Raw genomic sequence first — 25,828 nt, 5'->3', positions numbered from 1 at the left:
CTGTAACGTCTGCCTGACGATAACAAGATGCCTGCGTGCTGGGTGGCTGTGGTCCTTGATGATGCTGCGTGCCTTCCAGAGGCACCGCCGTTAGAAAATGTCCTGAATGGCCGGGAGACAGTTGCCAGTGATGTGCTGTGCCGTCTTCACCACTCTCTGTAGTGATTTGTGGCTGTGGTCAGAACAGTTCCCATACCAGACTGTAATGCAGCCTGTCAGCAGGCTCTCAATGGTGCATCTGTAGAAGTTTGTGAGGATGCTGGCGTTCATGACAAACTTCCTCAGTGTTCCACAGTTAACTATCCAGAGAGGAACATTTATTGTGCACAGACTAACATTATGTAAGACACATATATTACATCTATTCTTTAATAATAAGACACCAAACAGAAAGTCAAAACATCCAAACAATACTTTGGTCTCTTTGTGCTTTACTTTTGAGATACAGGATCAAATGTCTTTCTTTCCTGCAATGATATTAACTGGTTTCCAAAGGGTCTGATGATGAGCAAGACTGGTGGTTAACCCAATGGAATCTCCATATTTGCTTCAAACAATCCTTCCCTGTCTGTCAGAGATTATTTCCTAAATTTCTTTAATGCACAGAGGAGGTCATTTGAACCATCAAGTCTATGTCGGCTCCCAGAACAAAATAATTGGTACCATTCTCCTATTTATTTTCATGTAACCATTTACCCACTATCCCTAATCTCCTAATCTACCCTTATTTTCTCTCATGCCTATCAATCCCACCCTGATTCATTGGCACATTGAGGCAGGGAGGCATTTACAATAATCAGTTAACAATCAACCAGAATGTCACTGGGATATGGGAAGAAACTGGATCACATGTGGAAAATGCATGAGGTCAAAGCAAAACATGCAAACTCCACACAGACAGCACCCGAGGACAGGATTGAACCCGAGTCTCTGGAGCTACGAGTCCACAGCACTACCTACTCTGATACCTCTACAACAACTGTTCCTGTGACACAGAACACTCCATCATTAGCTCAAATGTGATCCGTGGGTGATGTATGGGTTGACATGTATGGTGAGCTTCATTCTCATATGTCTCCAGTTTCTGGCAATGTAGATATTTGATACCTTGATTGTAGATATGTTTCTGCATCTTTTGGTTCCATTCAATTTTCATACACTTTTTTGCAGCTTTCATTCTTCTGTTATTGGAAGGACAGTCCAGTTCATCGATGCAGAAATCTGCTGGGCACTGCTCTCAGTTTTGGATTGAGATATTGTAAAAAGCCAGCATGCTCAAATTAGGGATGGGTTAATCTTCTCAAGAAGTTCCATGGCCGCCTTCACAGCATTCTCTTTGGAGATAGGGTACTGACATCTTGCGATCAACCCGTTAAGAACCTCACAAATGTTTCTGCCATGAACTGTCATCCATTACTTCTGAAAAACATTTCATGGATGCAATACCCCAAACCGTCAGAGACTCCTCCTCACTCACCACATTCAAAACATCACTGAAGTCTCACCTGTTCAGCACTGCCTTCAACCACTGACCGTCACCTCACCTTCTGTCTCCTTTTTCTGTTCGTTTACTTATTTACTTATTTATCTATTTATTTTCTTCTCTATGTTCTAGTAATCCCTGTAAAGCGTCTTTGAGTGTTTGAAAAGCGCTATATAAATGTAATGCATTATTATTATTATTATTATATCTGGCAAACAGTCCCTTAGGGGAGGTGAATAATCATAGACGATTTATTTTCTCTGGGAAATATACCTCCCAGAAATTTAAAAGGGAATCACTTGACATTGAATATATTTTGCAATTATATTTTGAGATTTATGGATCACGTTTAGGCAGCAGAGATTAACAAGGCACAGATATTGTTCCGTGCTGTATTATTCAGGGTTCTATGTTCTCATCCAACAAAAAAATTCAGACCGAGTTTTGCCCAGTTTATTTGGGACTTCTTGAGAGTGAAGTGTTTATTTCAGTTACATTCATTCTGGAGATCTGCGGGTGATAGAATTACACCGATCTCCAGCCAAATAACACCCTTCTATCACAACGCTCACAGAAAGCAGAACGATATTCTATTGTTAAGCCAGTTCTGAATCCAAATTACCAATTTACCATGGATCCCATGCATTTTAACCAGACGCTGTTATGCAGGTTACCAAGACCAACATTATCAAATGACGTACTAAAATCCATGTAAACAAAATCCACTGCCCTACCTTCATTGATCACCTTTGCCACCTCCTCAAATAATTCAATCAAGTTCGTAAAACATAACCTCACCCCGGACTAATGCTGACTGTTCTTAACGATGCCAGTCTCTTCCAAATGGGAGTCAATCCTATTCCGGTATCTTTAATAGCTCTCGTATCACTGACATGAGTCTCACAGGTCTATAATTTTGTGGGTTATCTCCACTCCCCTTCTTAACTAGAGACAAAATTTGCTACGCTTCAGTCCTCCGAGACATCACCTATGTTAAATGCCTTGGGATTTTCTTTTCAACACCATTCTTCTGGAACCTTTTGCATCAAGCACTGTTGCAACACTAGTCAACCATGAATCCAAAAGGGATGACCATATCAAATTAAGTTATTACCCCTGGACCAATATTACACATGATATGTACGTTACAGTGATGCAGTGATAGTCTGGAACTTGATAATGAAAATGATGAGGGAGTTCATTTACTGCAAGACTTTTAGAGCATTGAAAGGAAACATCCCACACATACCAATATATATTTTATATTATATTGGGTGTTCACGATGCGGTCTCCTGTATGTTGGAGTAACCAAACATATTATGCCCCCTTTCGATTGGCAAGGGCGATCCTGAGACGACAGTCACCTGACACTTTAATTCTCCTTCCAACTCCCACTGTGACAACTTTCTTTAGCCTCAACCAATAAAGCCCAATGTAAGATCATACAGGCTTCTCACATATGTTTGCGGCAGTTCTTGAGTATCAATATGAAATTCCACAGGCCAGACCAGTTTTTTATCTCTCCACCGATGCACCCTGATCAGCGGAGTATTACCAGCATTCTCTTTCATTTTACACCTCCAGCAATTGCAGTGTTCTGAATCTCATAACTCCAGCATTGTTTTTGTTTCTCGCTAACTTCCATCATTCATCTTCCTTCATTTATATTCTGGTAGAAATATCAGCTATTCATTCTCCTCGTAGGCAGCAACAAAAAATATTTTCTCTCAAAAAGTAAGTTCACCCTATCATAACAGGCGTTTAAAACAAAATTCAACAGTAATTTTCATTGTTTGCATACAATGTTTGTTTGTCATTTTGAACCCTTTAGAACTGCATTCGTAATCAGGTCAAACTAACCAATCTTAGTAGACCCTTTCAGTAAGCAAGCTTTCAGTCTAGCAGACTGATGAGATGTGGATCAGGATACTCACCGTATCTTAACTCACTGCGCTCTCAATGTACTGCATTATTAATACCTTTGCTTTCTCATTGAAATAAGATGTTAAAGAAGTGATTTGTACGTACCGATACATATAGATGTCTGTAAGCATGTGAGACACATCTGGCAAAACTTGGTGGCCCCCAAAATGCAATTCCACGAGAATTCAATAAACATCTGCGGCTGGCTGAGCCTAAGCATCACAGAAATAAAAGTAAACAACATTTAGTTAGTGTTCCTCCCTGTACATTCAAGTGTCCTCGAACCTCTTTTAAATGTAAGATTATTTAAATGTTTTATTCAAATGCAATGTTTAAAATCTTTAAAGGGCCAACACTCTGGTTGTCACGACTGGTACTGCAAAGCTAAAATAGTTAGAGACCTACATTGACAGATATGTACCACTCTTCAGCTAGTCTTTTAGGTTAACACTAGACTGAGGTGGACCTGTTCCTGAAGTCAATCATAATCTCCTTAGTCTTCCTGACGTTGAGGGAGAGGGTGTTGTCTTGGCACCAGGTTATGATGTTCTCAATCTCCTTCCTTACTCTGCCTTGTTAATATTTGATATCCAAGTGCTGTCAAACACTCATCATAAGTTAACTTACTCATTCCTGGGATCTTTCTTGTAAACCTCCTCTAGACCCTCTCAAGGGCCAGAACATCCTTCCTCAGATACGGTGCCCATAATTGTTCACGCTACTCTAAATGCGGCCTGACCAGTATCTTATGGGGGCTCAGCATTACATCGTATTTAGGAAAGAACTGTAGATGCTGGTTTAAATCAAAGGTAGACACAAAATGCTGGAGTAACTCAGCGGGACAGGCAACATCTCTGGAGAGAAGGAATGTGTGATGTTTCTGGTCGAGACCCTTCTTCAGACTGATATCAGGGGATTGGGCGGTACAGAGATAAAATGTAGTCGGAGATAGTACGACTGGTGGGAGAACTGGGAAGGGGGAGGGGATGGAGAGAGAGGGAAAGCAAGGGCTCCTTGAAGTTAGAGAAGTCAATGTTCATACCGCTGGGTTGTAAGCTACCCAAGTGAAATATGAGGTGCTGTTCCTCCAATTTGCGCTGGGCCTCGCTCTGACAGAAAGGTCAGATTGGGAATGGGAGGGGGAGTTAAAGTGTTGAGCAACCGGGAGATCAGGTAGGTTTAGGCGGATTGAGCGGAGGTGTTCAGCGAAACGATCGGCGAGTCTGCACTTGGTCTCGCTGATATACAGGAGTCGACACCTGGAACAGCGGATACAGTAGATGAGGTTGGAGGAGGTGCAAGTGAACCTCTGCCTCACTTGAAAAGACTGTTGGGGCCTTGGACGAAGTCGAGGGAGAAGGGAAAGGGACAGGTGTTGCATCTTCTGCGGTTGCAGAGGAAAATACCTGGGGAGGGGGTGGTTTGCGTGGGAAGGGACGAGTTGAACAGGGAGTTGCGAAGGGAACGGTCTCTGCGGAAAGCAGAAAGGGGTGGAGATGGGAAGATGTGGCTAGTAGTGGGATCCCGTTGGAGGTGGCGAAAATGTCAGAGGATTATGTGCTGTTTACGATGGCCGATGAAGTGGAAGATGAAGACAAGGGGTCTCTGACTTTGCTACGAATGGGGGGAGGGAGAACAAGAGCGGAGTTGCAGGATATTGAGGAGACCCAAGTGAGAGCCTCATCTATAATGGAAGAGGGGATCCCCCGTTCCCTAAAGAATGAGTACATCTCCGATGACCTGGCATGGAAAACCTCATCCTGGGTGCAGATGCGGCGTAGACGGAGGAATTGGGAGTAGGGGATAGAGTCTTTACAGGAAGTAGGTTGGGAAGAAGTGTAGTCTAGATAGGTATGGGAGTCAGTGGGTTTGTAATAGATGTCCGTCAATAGTCTGTCTCCGGTGATGGAGACGGTGAGATCTCGAAACGGTAGGGAGATGGTCCAAATGAATTTGAGTGCAGGATGGAAATTAGACATGAAGTTGATGAAGTCAGTGAGTTCTACATGGGTGCAGGAGGTAGCACCGATGCAGTCGTCAATGTAGCGGAGGTAGAGTTCGGGGATAGGGCCAGTGATTGTTCCACGTACCCTACAAAGTGGCAGGCATAGCTGGGGCCCACACGAGTGCCCATGGCTACGCCTTGGATTTGGAGGAAGTGGGAGGAGTCGTAGGAGAAGTTGTTAAGGGTAAGGACCAGCTCTGCAAGGCGGCGGAGTGTGTTAGTAGATGGAAATTGGCTGGTTCTGCAGTCGAGGAAGAAATGGAGGGCTTGAAGACCTTCCTGGTGGGGGATGGAGGTGTAAAGTGACTGGACATCTATAGTAAAGATGCGGTAGTGGGGGCCTGGAAAATGGAAGTAATTGAAGAGACGAAGGGCCTGTGAGTTGTATTGGACATAGGAAGGGTGGGATTGGACCAGGGGGGATAGGATGGAGTCGAGGTATGTGGAAATTAATTCAATGGGACATGAACAAGCAGAAACAATGGGTCTGCCAGGGCAGTTCTGTTTGTGGATTTTGGGGAGAAGATAAAATGGAGCCTGGGGAACGATAAGGTTGGAGGCTTTGAAGAGCAGAGAGCCGGAAGTTACGAAATCAGAAAAGATGTGTGATATTAAGGCCTGATGCACATCTGTGGGATCATGGTCCAAGGATAGGTAGGAGGAGGTCTGAGAGTTGTCGCCTGGCTTCAGCCTGGTAGAGGTCAGCGCGCCAGACTACCACGGCACTTTCCTTGTCGGCGGGTTTGATTATCAAGTCGGGGTTGCTGCAGAGCGAGCGGAGGGCTGTACGTTCAGGGAGGTTGAGGTTAGAGTAGGTAAGGGGAGTGGAAAAGTTGGGACCGTTGATGTCCCGCTGGCAGTTGGAAATAAAAAGGTCGAAAGAGGGTAGAGGGCCATCCGGGAAGTCCAAGAGGAGGGGTCTGGTGAAGATGGGAGAAGGAGTCATCACTGGGTGGTAAGGACTCCTTCCCATAGAAAAAGGCCTGGAGGCGGAGGCAATGGAAGAAAAGCTCTACATCGTGGCAGACACGAAACTCGTTGAGGTGGGACGGAGAGGAACAATGGTGAGACCTCTGCCTCTCCATCCCCTCCCCATTACCTGTTCACCCACCAGTCCGACGACATTTTATCTCTATACCGCCCACTCCCCTGACATCAGTCTGAAGAAGGGTCACGACCCGAAACATCACACATTCCTTCTCTCCAGAGATGCTGCATGTCCCTTAGAGTTTCTCCAGCATTTTTTGTCTACCTCAGCATTACATCCCTGTTTTTGTATTCGAGCCCTCTTGAAATAAATGCTAGCATTGCATTTGCCTTCTTTACAACCGATTCGACTTGCAGATTAATCTTTAGGGAATCCTGCACCAATACTCCCAAATCCCTTTGCACCTCCGATTTCTGGATTCTCTCCCCATTTAGAAAATAGTTTACGCCTTTATTCCTATTACCATAATGCATGACTCCACACTTTGCTACACTATATTTCATCTGCCACTTCCTTGCCCACTGTCCCAACCTGTCCAAGTCTTTCTGCAGAGTCCCTGCTTTCTCTACACTATCTGCCCTTCTTCCTATTTTCGTATCATCTGCAAACTTGGCCACAAAAGCCTTCAATCCACTCATCCAAATTATGAATATACAGTGTGAAGAGTAGCGGCCCCAGCACAGATCCCTGCGGAACTCCACTAGTCACTGGCAGCCAACCCGAAAAAGCCCCTTTTATTGCCACTCTTTGCCTTCTGCCATCCAGCCAACCTGCTATCCATACTAGTATCTGCCCTTTGAGACCATGGGCTCTCATCTTCCTTAGCAGCCTCACGTGTGGCACCTTATCAAAAGCTTTACAATACAATACAATACAATATATCTTTATTATCATTGTGCAGGGGTACAAAGAGATTGGGAATGTGCCTCCCATACGATGCAATAAATTAATTAGCTAGTCAGTATTAATTTAAACAACCCAATGAAACAAATTAGAACAGTTTTAAAACAGAATAAAATGCAAGTAGATCTGTGCCGGATCACTGTGCGTTGTGACCATCCGGCTCAGCAGGACCGGTTCATAGCAGCTATGGCCCTGGGGATGAAGCTGTTCCTGAGTCTGGAGGTGCGGGCGTAGAAGGCCTTGTATCGTCTGCCCGATGGTAGAAGTTCGAACAGACTGTTGCAGGGGTGTGAAGAGTCTTTGTGGATGCTGGTGGCTTTTCTGAGGCATCATGTGTTGTAGATGCCCTCCAAGGCTTGTAGCTGTGTTCCGAAAGTCCTCTGAGCTCTATGGACTACCCGCTGAAGAGCTTTCCTCTCTGCCTCCGTGCAGCTGAGATACCACACAGGGATGCCCTGTGTTAGGATGCACTCTATGGTGCAGCGGTAGAAGGTCGTCAGCAGCTGTTGGGATAGACCAGACTTTTTCATTGTTCTTAGGTAGAACTGTCGTTGGTGTACCTTCTTGACCAGCACAGCAGTGTTAGTGGACCATATTAGGTCCTCCGAAATGTGAGTGCCCAGAAACTTGAAGCTGGACACTCTCTCCACACTGTCCCCGTTGATAAAGATCGGGGCGTATTCCCCGTTGTGTGACCTATGGAAGTTGATGATCAGCTCCTTGGTCTTGGTGGTATTTAGGGACAGGTTGTTATCAGAGCACCAGTCCGCCAGGTTCTGCACCTCCGCTCTGTAGTTTGTTTCATCACCGTTGGTGATCAGCCTGATCACCGTTGTGTCATCTGCAAACTTGACAATGGTGTTGGTGTCGAATGCAGGAACACAGTCGTGTGTGAATAGGGAGTACAGCATGGGGCTCAGAACACAGCCCTGTGGTGTGCCGGTACTCAGGGTGATAGTGGAGGGCAGGTGCAGGCCCATTCTCACTGCCTGCGGTCGCTCCAGCAGGAAGTCCAGGATCCAGTCGCATAACGACGAGCTGAGGCCTAGCTGGTGGAGTTTGATGATGAGCTTGGTGGGGATGACTGTGTTGAAGGCACAGCTATAGTCAATGAATAGCATCCTCACGTACGTGCCCTGTCTCTCCAGGTGAGTCAGGACAGTGTGAAGAGCCAGAGAGATGGCGTCCTCTGTGGATCTGTTTGCCCTGTATGTAAATTGATGTGGGTCCAGTGAGGCAGGGGTGCTGGATTTGATATGTGAGAGGACCAGCCTTTCAAAGCACTTCATGATTATAGGAGTTAGGGCAACCGGATGGTAGTTGTTCAGGTTGGTGATCTTTGCTTTTTTCGGCAACGGCACTATGGTAGCCGACTTCAGGCACTTGGGGACTGTAGCCAGAGATAATGACAGGTTAAAGATCCTGGTGAATACCTCAGCCAACTGTTCAGCACAGTCCCTAAGTACCCTTCCTTGAACTCCATCCAGGCCTGCAGCCTTGCGTGGGTTGACCCTTTGCAGAGTGCGTTGTACTTCCTGTGTGCTCACTTGCAAGACCTGCCCCTCTGCCTCGGCTGGGGTTCTTCCACTCAAGGTGGTGTTGCCAGTTTTCGAAGCAGGCAAAGAAGGTGTTTAGCTCGTTGGTTAGTGTGATATCGCTGTGGGGGCAGGCAGGGCTGCTCTTGTAGCCAGTGATGTCCCTGACACCCTGCCACATGCTTCTGGTGTCCGTGGTATTGAAGTGGTCTTCCCCCTTTTGCCTGTGGGTGTCTATGGCCCTTTTTATACCCTTGTTCAGGTTTGACCTGGCAACACTGTATGCTGAAGTGTCACCAGATTTAAAGACGTTGTTGCGTGCCCTGTTCTGTACCTCCTTATTCATCCAGGGTTTCCGGTTTGGGAACATCTTTATTTCCTTGTCCACTGTGACATTCTCCACACAGCAGTTGATGTAGGAGAGCACAGTGGATGTGTACTCCTCCAAGTCTACCTCAGAACCGCAGGTCGCCTATTGTGCAAACAGGTCCCAGTCGGTGCTATCAAAGCAGTCCTGGAGTTGTCGGGTGGCATCCTCGGGCCATATTTTGACCGTCTTAATTGTAGGTTTGGTCGTGCGGATGAGGGGTTTGTATGCAGGCAGTAGAAGCAGTGAGAGGTGATCGGATTGTTCCAGGGGGTGTACACTTTATCCAGCGTGTTTCCAGAGCCCCTGGTAGGGCACTGCACATGCTGGTGGAATTTGTGGAGCGCAGCTCATAGGTCGACCTGATTAAAGTCCCCTGCAACAATGAAGGCACCGTCGGGGTGGGCATCCTGCTGCTTGCTGATGGCCGAGTGCAGCTGTGCTAGTGCTAGATTAGCATTAGCCTGTGGGGGAATGTGTGCGGCCATGATGAAGACCACAGTAAACTCCCGAGGCAGATAGAATGGCCTACATTTAAGCAGTAGGTACACCAGGTCTGGGGAACAGTAGCTCTCTATTGCAGTGTGGTTGGTGCACCAGTTATTGTTAATGTAGATACAGAGCCCACCGCCCTTGTTCTTTCAGCCCGATGTAGTGACCGGTCCGTTAGCTCCACAGCCCCGTCGGGAACCAGCGCATTGAGCCACGTTTCCGTGAAGATCAGCGCGCAGCAGTCTTTCAGAGATCACTGGGTGTTGATCCATAGCCTTACCTCATCCAGCTTGTTGGAGAGTGACCGGACATTTGCGAGAAAGACGCTTGGTAGGGATGGTCTTTGTGGGGCCCACCGTAGCCTGGCCTGCACTCCCGCTCTCCGTCCACGTTTTTGCATCCTCTCCCTGCGCTGTCTCCGTCTCCATCCCTCTGGTGTGGTGATCCAAGGGGCTGTTCTGCCTAGCTCCGTCGGGATTTTGGTGAGGGTTTTATAGTACTCACCAGCCAGTCTCTCGCAGCTGCGTACGATGTTGAGCAGCTCCGTGCGGCTCCATGTGCGATCTGCCTTCCGGGAGCTGCAGTGCCTTGGGGGACGCGCTGCCGCTGAGACCGGACTTGCCGCCACGGGCTCCGACTGGATTTCGGTGGAGGTAAGGGTCGCGGATTTTGAATGAAGATCCCGAGACCTGTTCTTCCCGCCGCTGCTGGGCTGCTCCATGCGGCTCCTTGCGTGGTCTGCAGTGCTTTGGAGAGCGCGATGTTGCTGTGTCTGGACGTGCTGCCGCCAGCACTGTCGGGATTTCCTCGTGCTGTAGGTGAGTTTCAGTGGTCGTTTGTGTTCTTTAAGTTTTCTGGGTTTCCCGGGTGTACTTTCTTGGGTTTTTCCGCAGCCGCGTTCGGTGCTGGGCTGCTCCGAATTACATCAGTTTGGGGAGCGCAAAGCCGCTGCGTCTGGACGCGCCGCCATTTTTTGGTTTATGAAAATCATATAGTTGTCCTTCTTATCCAGAAGTTCCAGGGAGGTTACATTAACCAGTTGTGGTGGTTGGTGAACTGCAGGGGATCAAGGTTGCTTGGTAGGTTGGATTTAATATGCGCCATAACCAGCCTTTCAAAGCATTTATGATGGTGGATGTCTGTTGAGACGATGCTTTGGTCATACTAATATATTACTATCAATGCGGTAATCTCTTATCTCGTCAAATAAGAAATTATGTGACACATTTGGAAATCTAAATGCACAACATTAACTAGTTACTCTTTACTGTCCAGCAAGTTACTTTTCAAAGAATGCTAATAAATTTGTTTAACAGATTATCTTTTTTTCATCAGCAATCTTGTCTCTGTCTCATCATGTCATTTTTTTACGTGCTTCATTATCACTTTCTCAACAATGGTTTCCAACATTTTACCAACAACTGATATTCGGCTAATTGGCTTGCTTAGTTTAGCTTAATTTAGTTTAGAGATACAGGTTGAAAACTCGGCCTACCAAGTCCGTGCCAACCATCAATTACCAATATACTAGGGAAAATTTACAGAGACCAATTAAACTACAAACCTGAACAACTTTGGAATGTGGGAGGAAACTAGAGCACCCAGAGAAAACTCACATGGTCACAGGAAGAACGTACAAACTCTGTACAGACAGCACCTGTAGTCAGGATCTAATCCGGGTCTCTGGCACTGTAAGGCAGCAACTCTACTGCTGTGCTACATAGGACACTGTGCTACTGCTGCCCCCATGTAGTTCCCTGCTTTCCTCTTCTCTTTTTTAATAGCTGTGCTGTTTTCCAGTTTGCCAGAAAAGTCCAGTGTTGGGAATTTTGGAAGATGACAGTCAATACATCCATTACCTCAGATCCTGCTCCAGGTCCAGAGAACTGCACAAGGAACCTTTCAGCCAGTGGTGCCAGGTCAGTCAGATAGTTGCACTCAGCAAACATGTATTTGGCGCCACACATCACAATTCGTCACACATCAACCCCAGTCATCTCTAACAATTCTAATAATTTCTCCTCAAATGCATGTCAATACACTCACAATGTATTTGCTTGATCATCGGATGCACGGAATGGACCATCCTTACCAGCTGTAATGGTTCACATGCACCATTACCAAAAGTTGGATAATTTAGTCAGATTAACATTAAACACAGAGAAGTTTGTGATGGCAGTAATTTGGATTGTGACAATCTGAATGAGATTTGCCATCACAAAGGGGTAAAGTTAGGAAAGAGTCTGAGGTAGATAGATTTGGTGAGCAGACAAAAAGTGACAGATTGAGCACAATATAGAAAAATATGAAATTATCTACTTTGGATAGATGAATGAAAAAGCATTTGAGTGGCACTGATAGGGATTGATAGGCATTGAGTGGCATTCATTTATGGTAAAGCTTGGTGCAACTTTGTTATATGATTTGAGAGCAACTCCCTCCTGGTGCAGACACAAGTTGGGCCAGCAGGAAATGCCTCCATCGATTGAGAACTGGTGTTTGCAGAGCCAAGGCGTCTCTAAACAAGTGGGGATATAACTCTAACGATGTCACATGCGAATGTGGTATTGAACCGCAAACAATGGAACACCTGCTGAAATGCCCTCAACTGGAAAATCAATACAGATTGCAGGCCGATATCGCTGGCTCCAATGAAGATGTTGAGAAGTGTCTTCAGCTCTGGTTGAACAATATCTAATCTTGTGATGTGGACTCGATAAGAAGGTTATATGCTGGCCAGACTAAATTTAAGTTATGCTTACGGTTTTCATTCTGGCATTTAAAAAGAAGGAAAGATCTTACAGGGAAAGATAACTAGGTTGATCATGAGGGTAATCGATAAAGTCAATGTGCATAATTTTTTACCCAGAGTTGGGGAATCAAGAACCATAGGACATTGGTTTAAGTTGACAGGGGAAAGATTCAATAAGAACCCGAGGGGCATTTTTTTCATATAGAAGGCAGTGGGTATATGGAACGAGCTGCCAGAGGGGGCAGGTGAGGCAGGTACAATAATAACGTTTAAAAGACATTTGGACATATACATGAATAGGAAAGGTTTTGAGATATATGTGCCAAACATGGACCGGTGGTACTAGTGTAAATGGGGCATCTTGGTCAGCATAGACAAGTTGGGCCAAAGGGCGTTTCCATTCTGTATGACTATTATTCCGAGGTTGAAGGGAATAATCTCCAGATCTCCTGCACTCAATGAATTATGGTAGAATTGGAGGTGATCTTATAAAATCTTGAGCAAATAGGGGGGATGCCAAGGATATTTCTCCTCATGGAGATATCTAAAACAAGGGGGCACCTTTTCCAATCTGACAGCTCATTTATGACAGAGAAAACGTAAATTTCTTTATTCAGAGACTCAGATTGTTTATTTTTTAATTTTATAAAAGCCTGGAAGTAACATGGAAATGGTGGTGATGTTGACATTAAATTGAATGATCTATTCATCCAGGAGCTGTTGGTAAAAGATGGTATTTACTGCGGCCAAATGATCCCAAAACCACGCAGATCAAGCTGTTATACCTGCCTCAGCATGGAATCCATATTTAATCCATAGCATCCATAATGAATCCTAACTTTCAGCACTAAATAGCAAGTGTTCCAGGTTGGTTGTCAGGGAGAATGAAGGCACAACTGACTAGGCAAGAGTTTATGGAACTGAAGATGTTAAGTAGCCCTTCTATAAATTGAACAATTTTCTGCTCATGCCCTGTGGATTACTAGGGAAATTAAAAATAATAAAGATCAGGATAGATGATAGTGAAGTGAAGCTGGGTGTCATCGGTATCCATGTAAGAACTGGTGCCAAATTGTTGAGTGGAAGATGAGAAATGGGAAAAGCTCAAGGATAGATCCATGGGGGGGGGGGCACTTGAGGTAATTATCCAGGTAAGAGCTTTTGCTCTCTATTTCCTCCCTCATTGCTTTCTTTCTCTTTTTGGTATTGCCAATCCTGATGCCATGCAATAACATCTCCTCAGTTCACAAACATGTTCTCAAATATTTGCCTATAACAAGCATGACACATTTGCCTAATGGGTAGGTGCATTAAATGGACTTTCTCCACTCACTGCGCCTATGGCCCACAGATTCTGCAGGAAACTAAGGGCAGAATGCAAGGGAGAGGGAAGGAACAAAGCTTAGTCCACCACATATACTGCAGTTAGCATCTGCAAAGAACGTGGTCATGGGTATAACCATCATTTCAGTGCCATTGTTGAGAGAAGCCATGAATCAGAATTTGTCACTGTACAACAACAGCATTAAATTTCTCCAAGCTATGTCACATCCAAACGTAAGTCATGCTGACTTGTCTATAAATGAAATATCATTCTGAATAAACTTCCATGACTAAAACTATTTTACTTTTCCTCCAGCGCCTTCAGTCAAAGTAAAGCAAACTGTGGATCTTGATGTTAACATTTCCACAGAGGAGCTAGTTGAGCTAGTTCATTTGAGAGTGCAACATCAAAATATATATGGTCATCAGAAACCTGAGCAGATGAACTAACAAGAGGAGACACAAGAGACTGCAGTCACCTATGCAGAAGTCACATAGAATGAATAATGAAAATAGCAAATCTTTACGAATCACTTTCGTAACCATGTGGACATTGTTGGGCAATATCTTATTATATACATAACATTTATTTACTTGCACTACTCCCACATTCACCGTTCTTGCCTGACAAGTGCAATTTGGGAGATCAGTTGCTTGTCGATAAGTACAAGGATTTCCATGAACAGGGACCAATTGTAAAATAGTGCATGTCATTGGTGATGAGGGAGAGGTGATGAAAGAGTGAAGGCATTTGTGATAATGTAATAGCTTGTTTAGTCTTTTCTAATTTTTAATTCATTTTTGGGGATTTGGGTTTTGCCGGCAAATGTGTAATTGCCTTCACAATTGTGGTTGGAGAGCCATGTTTTTGAAAGGCTACAGTCTACTGGATGAAAGTACTCCAACAATGCTGTCGGGCAAAGGGGAAGGAGTGTGTGCCAAGACCTGGAGTGGGAAGATAGATCTCGGACCCGGCAGCATTGAAAGAACTGTAATATGTTTCAATGCCATTGTGGTGTGTTCCTTGGAGGGTGGCTTTCAGCAGGTGATGTTCTCCTGGGCCTGAAGCTCTTGCCCTGCTCATTCGTGAGATTGTTTATTTTATGAGCCACCCATGTAATGAATGATTTTGTGAGAATCACAATGTCAAGCTGTTGCCTCACTAGTCTACGGGGGAAATCCTTCTGTTTTTGCAGCACACCCTATTTCTGCATTATCTCCCAGACATTTGTTAGGAGAACTTTAAAAGGTCATTTAAGTCAGAAGCAACTTTGCCATATCTGAATTCAGTGCCTAAGTTAATGCTTGATAATTTGTCCAGTTTTATGCTTTCCTGTTTCAAGTCATGCTACGACTGAATAGTTCATCCTGTCATTTCAGAAGGCATTTGACAGTCAAACTCATTGGTGAGTTTAGAGCTGCTTGTAAGAATCTAGGTTTCCTCCTTAGAGGACATTGCCAACCAGATGTTAATGACCGTCCAGTAGTTTTGTGATCATGATTGCTAATGATGTGCTTCAAAAAAGAATCCAGGTTCTGATCTGAATTTAAATTCCACAGCTGTCGCGACAGAGTTTAAACTAAATTCTCTTGAATGTTTGTCCCAGGCTCCAGATAATTGGCTCTAATTTAACAACTGTGTGATCATCATATCATAAATGGAGCCTAAGCATGAGTGGCTGTTTTTTATGAAAAGCCTTCTGCTCATCTTTCGCTTCTTCTTCATTGGAAACATAAGTAGTGAGAGAAGCTTATTTGACTTCTGTCTCAGCCTTCTAAGACCCACATTAAAGCCCACCCACCTGAGCAAGCTTTACTCGTCTGTACTTTTGTTTCTGAGAAGCAGTTTAAAGTTTTTTATAATTTAGTGACAACTAAATTAATGCAAGTTGACATCGCTGTCAGAACTGCATGCTTTTTCTGTAAAGAATAGCAATTATCCTGCTGCTCAGTTATTTCTGATATTCCTACCTCAAGGTGTTAACCAATTGCCTAATGGAGTGGAAGTACATACAAATTAATGCAGCAAAAGAGTTATCACAAAGACTGGACAGAGATAACCAAAATACTGCAGCATCTGGAACTGAGAAATAAAAACAAAAAATGCTTGAAATACTCAGCAGGTCAGGCAACATCAGTGCATGGAAAGTTTTCTCAAAGTCAAAGGCTCTTCATTAGGACTGACAGAATATTAACTTTTCCTCTTTCCATAACTGGTGTCTGTTCTGCTTAATGTTTCCAGCATTTTCTGGTTTTATTTCTTGACTGAGAAAGAACATTGTGGCCAGCCAATAGTTCCTCAACCAATAGTTCCTCAACCAATCAAGCCTGGTGATACTCCACAAGGCTCGCTAAGTGACTGACATGGATGCTCTGATCATAATTGAAATGAAACAATCCTCCATTTTCTGGAAAAGTTATAAAGAAGAAATGTTGCTGCTTTTTCTGTGCACTTTAAGCACAGAGTTTCTTTACAAAAAATAGATCTTGGTGAGTCACATGACTGTTGCATTTTACCATAAAGCAAGTTTCTAAAACAAAGGAGGAAATAATTCAGGATCATGTTTAAAATTAATGTGCAGTCAAAACAAAACTTCTGGTTCTAACTCTCATTTCAATCCATCAACTAACAAATCTCAATTTCTATTTTATAGCACATTTAATGATAGTTAACCTGAATCTGCCTGCTTCTCTCTTACTTTACCAAAATGTTTATACCTTCTGAGTGAACATGATTTAAATAACAAGAATTTTAATGTGCTTTTTACCCGTTGCATTAGGAGGGCATTTGCTGTAAACAAGTTCTCCAGCTGCAGTCCTTTTCCATGTCATTGCCATGATGTAGTCATCTTTACACATCTCATGAGGAGCTACAGGAAAGGTAAATGAATTAATCAAACCAAATGTTTTCAAACACTATTTAAAATAAAACTTATTTTTTACATTGGAGCCACAAGAAGCTGGAATCTTGAGCATTAACAAAGTGCATTAAAATAATCAAAGGATACTGTCATAAGCATTTACCTACACATTTCAGTCATTTCCAGGAGTTAATATGCAGTGACAATTAGTTACATTTATGTTACACTTATATCTCTATACTAAAACTCTTATTTGTTTGTTCAGCCAAAACGGTACACGATAGCATGAATATTTTAGGCTCACCTTGCTCACCTTCGTCCCTTTGGTGCTAATGGAGGAAGCTTCATTGAAATCGGTGTTATATTTTTAAAGTTATTCACATTTTAAAGTTTAAATCTATCTCCTAGGGAGGGAGGGGTGGAGGGAGGATAAGGGGGGTTAAGGGGGATGGAGTGGGGGGGAGGGTAAGGGGGGAGGGGGAGGGAGGGGGAGGGAGGGGGGAAGGGGGTGAGAGGGGAGGAGACAATGCTGCACCAATGCAGGAGAGGTTTGGGCCCAATGGGTCCACTTAGTCTTTTAATATAATAAAAGTGTTGCCACTTAGCAGGAGCAACATTGAGCAAATCCGACATCAAAGCAAGCAAAAAGTACAATGATCGAACAGGTCTCCATTCCCGCAGGACTTCGCCTGTGCCTGGAGAGGATACAAAGATCTTCATCAAGCCCCTTGCAATCTCTTTTCTTGCCTTTCACAAATAAGCTGCACAATAATACTATACTGTACACACATAATTCAATCAAGTCAAAATCAAGTACAATAGACAGAGCAAAGGGCAAGATACAGAGTGCAGAATATAGTTCTCAGCATTTCGGCGCATTGGTCCCATAGGCAAAGTCCAATATCCGCAGAGGGGTAGAGGTTAATCAGACAGTACTCTAGATTATAGTAGCGCTGTTCAGAAGCCTGATAACGGACGGAACGAAGTTGGGCCTGAGTCGGGTGGTACGAGCTTTCAAGTTTTCTAGCTTCTGCCCCACGGAAGTGGGGAGAAGAAGGAATGATCGGTGTGGGACAAGTCTTTGATTGTGTTGGCTACTTTTCTGAGGAATCATGACATGTAGATGGAGTCAATGGTGGGGAGTCTGGTCTGTGCGATGGACTGGACTACATCCACAACTCTCTGCAATTTCTTGTGGTCTTGAGCAGAGCTATTCCCAAACCAAGCTGTGATGCAATCCAACATTATGGATTTTGTGGTGCATCATTGGAGACATGCCAAATTTCTTCAGTCTCCTAAGGAAGTGGAGGCATTAGTATGCCTTCTTGCCTACGGCTTTAATGTGGTTGGTCCACGACAGATTGTTAGTAATGTTAACGCCAAGGAACTGATAAATCACCAAGTTCAAATATCAACTCTCTTTCTTGCTCTGCTACCTTTGCCTATTTGAAAGAATATTTCAAACATTTTGTGTTCTACTCTGCCAAAATAAGGCATCTGAGATCAATGTCAATAACATGAACAGGAATGTCCATGCATTGGTTCTGAGTGAAACTGGGGTCAAGTACTTGATTTACCTAACTGAATTTTTAAGATGGATCTGCTACTGAAAATGCACCAGGGATTGCTACCAGACTGGATTTCATCCTGAATTGTTTTCTGGCCTCTATACTTCAACCATTGACCTATAGAGAATCTTTGTGAACAAAGAATGATGAAAGCAAACCAGCAGAGAAAATAAAGTATAAACTATTGTACTATTTTAATTATTTTGAAATACAATTCTCCTTACCTGGACATCTTTTCTCATTACATGTCTTGACTTCTTCTCCTGATCCTTCACATGGGTAACCTTTAACACTAGTCCCTTTGCACATTCGGAAGCGCCGTTGCCAGCCACTGTCACATGTCTTGGAACACAAACTCCAGTGGTTCCATAGACCCCATTTGCCATCATCTGAAAAAAAATGTAATTAATTTATTTCAGAAATTTGTCTGTAAATTGCGGGCAGCAGTCTTTATAAATTATTTATGTACAAAAATACTTGTCTACTTCAAATATCACTCATTATCAAAATCAAACAAATTAACTCGCGTCGTGAAATCTGGTGTTTCTTTGAAAGAAATGGCACTGTTGAGATTAAGAGATAGAGATTCTCTCTATCCAAATCTGTTAACTTCCAGCCAGATGGGTTGGATAATTAACCATTCTATCAATGGTGCTCACATTGTCATCATGCAGTACACCCAGAATAATTATCTAATACTAACATGGATTAAATATTTTTCTAATTTTTGCACCTTCTGTCCCTTACTACCAAATCCATTTAGAATCCAATTACCCACGACCTGGATCCCATGGCCCCTATCCTTGTGGACCAGTCCCCCAGGTCGGACCTTGTCAAAGCCTTATTGAAGTGCATGTACACCACATCTACTGTCGCAAGGAATATGATAGAGCACATAAAATCAGGCATCTCTGCTGCAACTTCCAGTTTACCAACAATGCTCCTCCGTACCTGGTCTTCCAGATGTACGGTAGAGAGCATTTTGACTGGTTGCGTCACAGCCTGGTTCGGCAACTCAAATGCTTGGGAACAAAGGAGATTACAAAAAGTGGTGAACATTGCTCAGTCCATCACAGGTACTGACCTCAACACCAAGGAATCTAAAGGAGATGCTGCCTCAAAAGGGCAGTCAGCATCATCAAAAACGCTCACCATCCTGGTCACACACTCATTTCATTCCTGCGATCGGGAAGAAGGTACAGGAATCTGAAAGTTGTGAGCTCCAGGATGAGAAACAGCTTCTTTCCAACAACCATCAGGTTATTGACACACTACAAACGCCATCTAAGCTTTGAATTGTCTTGTTTGCACTATGGAATTGGGCTTTTGTTTACTTTTGCATTAATATGGTGTTCATTTTGCTTCTCTTTACAAACTCTTTTTTAATTTGTTTTATTATATCATCTATTGAGTACTGTGTTTACAAACCTGTTATGCTGCCGCAAGTAAGAATTGTATTGTTCTGTTTTGGTACATTTATGACAATTAAACACTCTTGATTCTCTTGACTGAATGGCGATGTCTGGAAAAGGAAGAGGTGGTGGTGTCTGCTTCATTGTGAACTCATCATGGTGTTCGGACATGGTAGCCTCCTCCTATTTCTGCTACCCTGGAACATCTGGAGGTTAATTACCAATCATTCCATCTACCAAGAGAATTCCCTCCTTTCACCCCGACTGCGGTCTATATCATACCTCAGGCAGACATCAAGCAAGCCTTGGGGATACGGGTGCTGCAATCATTTACAGCACAGAAACAGGCCCTTTGGCCCATCCCAAGCTGACCAAGTTACCTGACTGAGCCAATCCCACATGGGCCTGACCCATATCCTTCTAAACCTATCTTATCCATGCGCCTGTCCAAGTATCTTTTCAGGGCAAACTAGTGCTTCACAAAATGACTTGTTGCTGCAATATGCAGAAGGGTGAGGGAGGGGAAGACTGGTGATAGAAACCTGGCTGTTCCTACCCACAATGTTCACACATTAAAGAAGAACAGCCTCTATCCCACCCCACATCCCACCTCAATTAAAAAATCTGATCAATTCCACCTCCCCAACTCTACTCCATCCCCAGCTCTTAGCCCCGACCCCATAAAACTTCCCAACACTGGAAGTTTGCCGGGATATTCCCAATGGTGGTAAGCAGCTGAGATCCCACATCATCCTCCCTTTCTCTCCTTCCCCTTCTCTTCCTCTTCTCTCTCCTGTTCTCGTCTCCCGCTTAAACTCTGCCTTCTGTTTCTCCTAACTCCCCTCTTATTGTTGGCTATTTAGACATGATTTGGCCAAGAATAATTAGCACACTGTACTGTGTAATAGAATGTGAAAAGCTGGCAAACTTATTAGGGCCTGTGATGGCAGAAACATCTGCAGAAAATTATGTTTGTTCCCCCAAGCCTAATCCTGGCACTCCTGTAGCAAGATGTGCTTTGAGCTTGTTTTTGATGTTGATATTGTTTGGCTTTGAGAGTTTTGGGCTGAAATGTAAACACAACATGAACAACATTTTCCTGCCGCTTCAGTACATCTCAATAATTGGATGACATTTAAATATGTCAAGTGTAATATGTTTTGGTTTGCTTAATCTTTTCCAAAATCTGTGCACACTTTGCAAAGTTTCTGAAAGTTTGGAATGAACTTATGGCTGTTTGGTTCGCATGAACAAACCTGTTTTCAATCGATATAGAAGATGGTGATTTTGAGTCATGGGGTCAAAGTGTTGTGTATCAGAGAAACATGCTCTCCTGCTGACCATGCCAACCAGGTTACCTAACTGAGCTACTCTCACTTGCCTATACCTGACCCATATTCCTCCAAACCTTTTCTATCCATGTACTTATGGAAGTGTCTTTTAAATGTTATAATTGCACCTTGGCGGCTTCTCTATACATGCACCACCAATGTGTGAAAATATTTTGAAGAGGTGACCAAGAAGACTGATGAGGGCAGATTGGTAGATGTTGTCTATATGGATTTTAGCAAGTCCTTTGACAATTCCTCGAATGATTTACCATCCGGATGCATCATAGCTTGGTGTGACACTGCTCTGCCCAAGACTGCAAGAAATTGCAGAACATTGTGAATGCAGCCCAGTCCATAACGCAAACCAGTAAACCCCCATCAATCCCATCTGTATTTCATGCTGCCTTGTGAAACTAGCCAACAGAATCAAGAACCACACACACCCTGGTTATTCGCTCTTCTCATCTTTACTGTCGGGCAGATAATATAAAAGCCTGAAAGCATGTACCACAAGATTCAAGAACAGCTTCTTCTGATTGTTGTTATCAGATTATTGAATGGATCCCAAATATGCTAAGAATGAATCACTATCTCCCAATCTACTTCACTGTGACCCTTGCATGTTTTTTTAATTTGCACTTTCTGTTACGATATTCTGCACCCTATATTCTCTTTGCCACTACCTGATGTACTCATATAGAGTAGTATAATTTGCCTAGTTTTTCATTGTATTTTGGTACACATGACAATAATAAACCAATACCAATATGAAGGATAAGACAATAACTGCAGATGCTGGTACAAATCGAAGGTATTTATTCACAAAATGATGGAGTAACTTAGCAGGTCAGGCAGCATCTCAGGAGAGAAGGAATGGGTGACGTTTCAGGTCGAGACCCGAAACGTCACCCATTCCTTCTCTCCTGAGATGCTGCCTGACCTGCTGAGTTATTCCAGCATTTTGTGAATAAATACCTCCAATATGAAGGATGGTCTGGAAGATTATATCAAATGGGATCCAGTGCAGTGTCTAGCATAGTGGTTATCTGTGATTACAATGGCATCTTGATTAACTGGACCAATAGGCTGAGGAATGGCAGATGAAGTTTAATTCAGATAAATCCAAGCTATTGTACTTAAACCCGGGCAGGACTCACACAGTGAATGGAAGGGTTGTGGGGAGTGTTATAGAGAAACCTAGAGATTCAGGTACATAGGTCCATGAGGGTAGCTACAGAGGTGCTCAAGACAATAAAAAATAAATACTGATTGCAAGAATTAGAACATCATGTTGCAGCCTAACTGAACATTGGTAAGAACACATTTGAAGTACAATGCTCAGTATTGTTTGCACAGCAAGAAAGATGTTCTTGAACTGGAAAAAGGTGTAAAAATAATTTATGAAGGTGTTAGTAGGTTTAGAGTGATTGAGAGGCTGGATAGGCTGTGTTATTTTTTTCTCTGGAGCGTAGGAAAGCTGAGGGGTAGGTTTTTAGAGGGATGTAAAATAATGAGGTGCATAGGTAAGGTCACCATTTTTTCCCCAGGGTACTGGAGTCTAAAATCAGACAGCATAAGTTTAAGATGAGAGGGGAAAGATTTAAAAGCAGCTGAGAGGCAACCTTTTCACACAGAGGGCGTACACGGAATGAACTGCCAGAGGAATGTGAGCTCATTCTGTTTCCTCATACTGCTCAAGGAGGTACAATTAAAAGTATCTGGGACAATTAAAATGGAAACATTTACCAGTTGTAAATATTCATGATGCAAAAGATAGCAAGAGTGAGTTATGGGCTGTAGTCAAAGATGGATTCAGATGATATGATAAATCATAAAAGCAAAGCTGGAGAGGTTAATAAATGTTATTTAATCTTGAACATTTTTAAGGTGTTTCTTGTATTTCTGATATGTTTACAGGTTGCCCCTTGCCATTCCATTATAATAATCGCTACATCCAACAATTTCACAGTATAAATTACGTCATTGAGTAATTAGGTAAAAGCTTTTTATTCACAAAATGCTGGAGTAACTCAGCAGGTCAGGCAGCATTTCGGGAGAGAAGGAATGGATGACGTTTCGGGTCGAGAAACGTCACCCATTCCTTCTCTCCCGTGATGCTGCCTGACCTGCTGAGTTACTCCAGCATTTTGTGAATAAATCGATTTGTACCAGCATCTGCAGTTATTTTCTTACAGGTAAAAGCTTTGTTGTCAGTCACAGAGCTTTTGAGTGGGAAGTTGCTCCTTTGGAGGGGACCCAGACGCAGATGGGTGCTCTACCAAGAATAGTTGTCAGATTATTAGACTGAAAAGCTACACTATTTTGGAACTGTCCAAAGAGATCAAGTTACAAATGGAGTTTGTTGTCAATCACCGTCATTTACAGATGCTAATTTATAGAATCAGAAGCAGTGCTTGAAGTCTATTGTCAAGCAACAACATTTATAAAGACGAGTTACTCAATGTAAGAACAAAGGAAATTACTTGAGCATTCCTGGTTGAAGCATTCGCGGGCCTCAGCCTGGTGACCTTTACACGCTGTCCATCCCTGCGTCAAAATGCATTTGCGGGTCCTTTGCTGCGTTCCATTTGAACACGTCACTGAGCACCTGTTCCACAGTCCCCAATCCAGCCACTGCCCTTCAACTGTCAACAAATAAGAGGAACATAAATTTCATTTTGTGTGCTTTCAAGTCACTGCGGGTAGGTCTGGAAAATACTATTGGTCTCAACTCTAAATCATTACAAAGTCAACAATATTTCAGAGTTTATCATTCATAAAACTGAAGGAGTAATAAAAAAGATATACCCTTCACTCGTTTTATCCTTGCATGTCTCAAATGAAAGTCAAGTCTCCATCCAAAATGGGGTCAGGTTATTGCACTGGCTTGGCCACCATTTTCACTTTAATCTGCTTGTTTTATATAAAAATCTGAACTAGGAACAGAAGTACGCATTCGGTCCCTCATGTCTGTTCTGCCATAAAATAAGAGCATGGCTGATTTCATTGTAACCTCAAGATGGCATTCCCACCTACTCCTAGTAATCCTTCACTTGAAGTAAATATTTATCTTTGCCTTGAACATATTCAAAGATGCTGCTTCCATCTCTATTTGTGGAAAATAAGTCCTGAGGCTCATGATGTTGCTGGAGAAAGTCATTTGCTTCACCTCTGTTTTAAATGTGTGACTCCTCTTTTTAAACTGCAACCACTTTTTCGAGATTCGCTCACAAGACAGCAAGCACTCTGTCTATACCCCTCAGTATCCTATATCTCTACCAAGTGCCCTACCTATTAACTCTTAAGACCTAGGTCTAGCCTGTTCAACCATTCTTTCCAAGGCAACTCACACTCATCCAATAAATCTTCCATGAGCTGCTTTTAATGCATTAACCTTCTTCCTTAAATAGACTATTACTGATGGGATTTTATCAATGTGCGAAGTAACTGAACCCTAACCTCACTATTTTGTGTTCAATTTCCCTTGCAATAAATGATAAACATATTATTAGCTTTTCCAATTATTTGCTGTACATTTATCCTAGTTTTTAGCGAATCATATGCGAGAACATTTAGGTCCCTCTGCTCTCACCATTCAGTATTCATTCTTCTTGCTTGGACAACTTCATACATTCCTCTCTAACAATTCAGATCTAAATTCACTTTTTATCCTATTTATAATCATTTGTAACCTCCTTATTGGTATTGGTTTATTATGTATCGTGTGTCAAGATGCAGTGAAAACTCCAATCCAGTCAAATCATACTATATATAAATGTAAAAAAGCCATACACAAGTACAACAGATAGTGCAAACAGGAAAACACCAGAGTGCAGAATATAGTGTTACATTTATAGCATTACGGTTATAGAAAAAGTAAAGATAAAAAAAAGTGCAAGAGCCACAATCAGATAGGTTTGAAGATCGGGCCATCCCAGACCGTTCAGCAGTCTGATAACAGTGGGGAAGGAGCAGTTCCTGATCTGATGGTACATGCTTTTAAGCTGACATATGATCTGCCCAATAGGAGAGGGACGAAGAGGGAATGATTGGGGTGTAAATGGTCCTTGATTATGTCGTCTGTTTTCCTGTGACAGCATGGACTGTAGATGTTGATGCAGTGGGGGAGGGGGTAGGTCTAGTTAGTTTGATGGACTGGGCTACATCCACATTTCTCTGCAATTTCTTGAGCTCTTGGGTAGATCTGTTGCCAAACCAAGCTATAATAGATCCTGAGGGGATGCTTTCTCTGGTGCTTCTGTAGAAGTTGGTAAGAGTTGTTGGAGACATGCCAAACTTCCTTAGTCTTCTGAGAAAGTAGAGGTGCTTTCTTGGCCATAACATCAATGTGGTTGGCCTGGGACAAATTATTGATGTCATTTGCACATATGAACATTAATTTACCGATCATCTCAACTTTAGCGCCATTGATACTGACTGGGTCATATACATCACCTCGTTCCCTAAAGTCAGTCATTAGCTCCTTCATTTTGCTTTCTATCTTCCACCTGTACTCCATCTCATCATTGTTTGAGATCCAGCCCACTACAGCGCTGTCATCAGCAAACCTGTAAATGGTGTTAGAGCAGGTTACTCAGTTGTGATTGTGTAGGGAGTATATTAAGGGGCTGACAATGTATCCTTGGATGGCTCCTATGTTGAGAATTATTGTGAAGGAGGTTTTGCTCTATATCTTCACTGATTTTGGTATGTGGGTCAGGAAATCGTAGGTGCTGGCTCCTAGGTCCAAGAGTTTGGAGATGTGTTGTAAGTCTTTTTTAAATTTTAATGTACATTCCAACCTTTCTTTGCGTCATCAGCAAATTTACCCATCGTCCAAGTTTTTTTGGTAAACTGTAAGAATGTTGTGGCTCTAACAATGTC

The 25,828-nt window shown here is 43.1% G+C and overlaps 1 protein-coding gene across 1 annotated transcript in view; it reads right to left on the bottom strand.

Moving 5' to 3' along the window:
* Positions 1 to 25,828, bottom strand: part of LOC144606604 (adhesion G protein-coupled receptor B2-like) — a 264,431-nt gene that overhangs the window by 70,085 nt on the left and 168,518 nt on the right. The window contains exons 6-9 of the mRNA XM_078422876.1: positions 23,428 to 23,589; positions 18,426 to 18,590; positions 16,541 to 16,642; positions 3,513 to 3,619 (exon numbers count right to left, since the gene is read on the bottom strand). Coding sequence (XP_078279002.1) covers positions 3,513 to 3,619; positions 16,541 to 16,642; positions 18,426 to 18,590; positions 23,428 to 23,589 — 536 coding nt within the window. The remainder of the gene's footprint in view (positions 1 to 3,512; positions 3,620 to 16,540; positions 16,643 to 18,425; positions 18,591 to 23,427; positions 23,590 to 25,828) is intronic.

Source organism: Rhinoraja longicauda, chromosome 27 (assembly GCF_053455715.1).
Source record: "Rhinoraja longicauda isolate Sanriku21f chromosome 27, sRhiLon1.1, whole genome shotgun sequence".
In the NCBI taxonomy this organism is placed as follows: Eukaryota; Metazoa; Chordata; class Chondrichthyes; order Rajiformes; family Arhynchobatidae; genus Rhinoraja; species Rhinoraja longicauda.
This window is presented reverse-complemented; position numbering and strand designations above follow the sequence as displayed.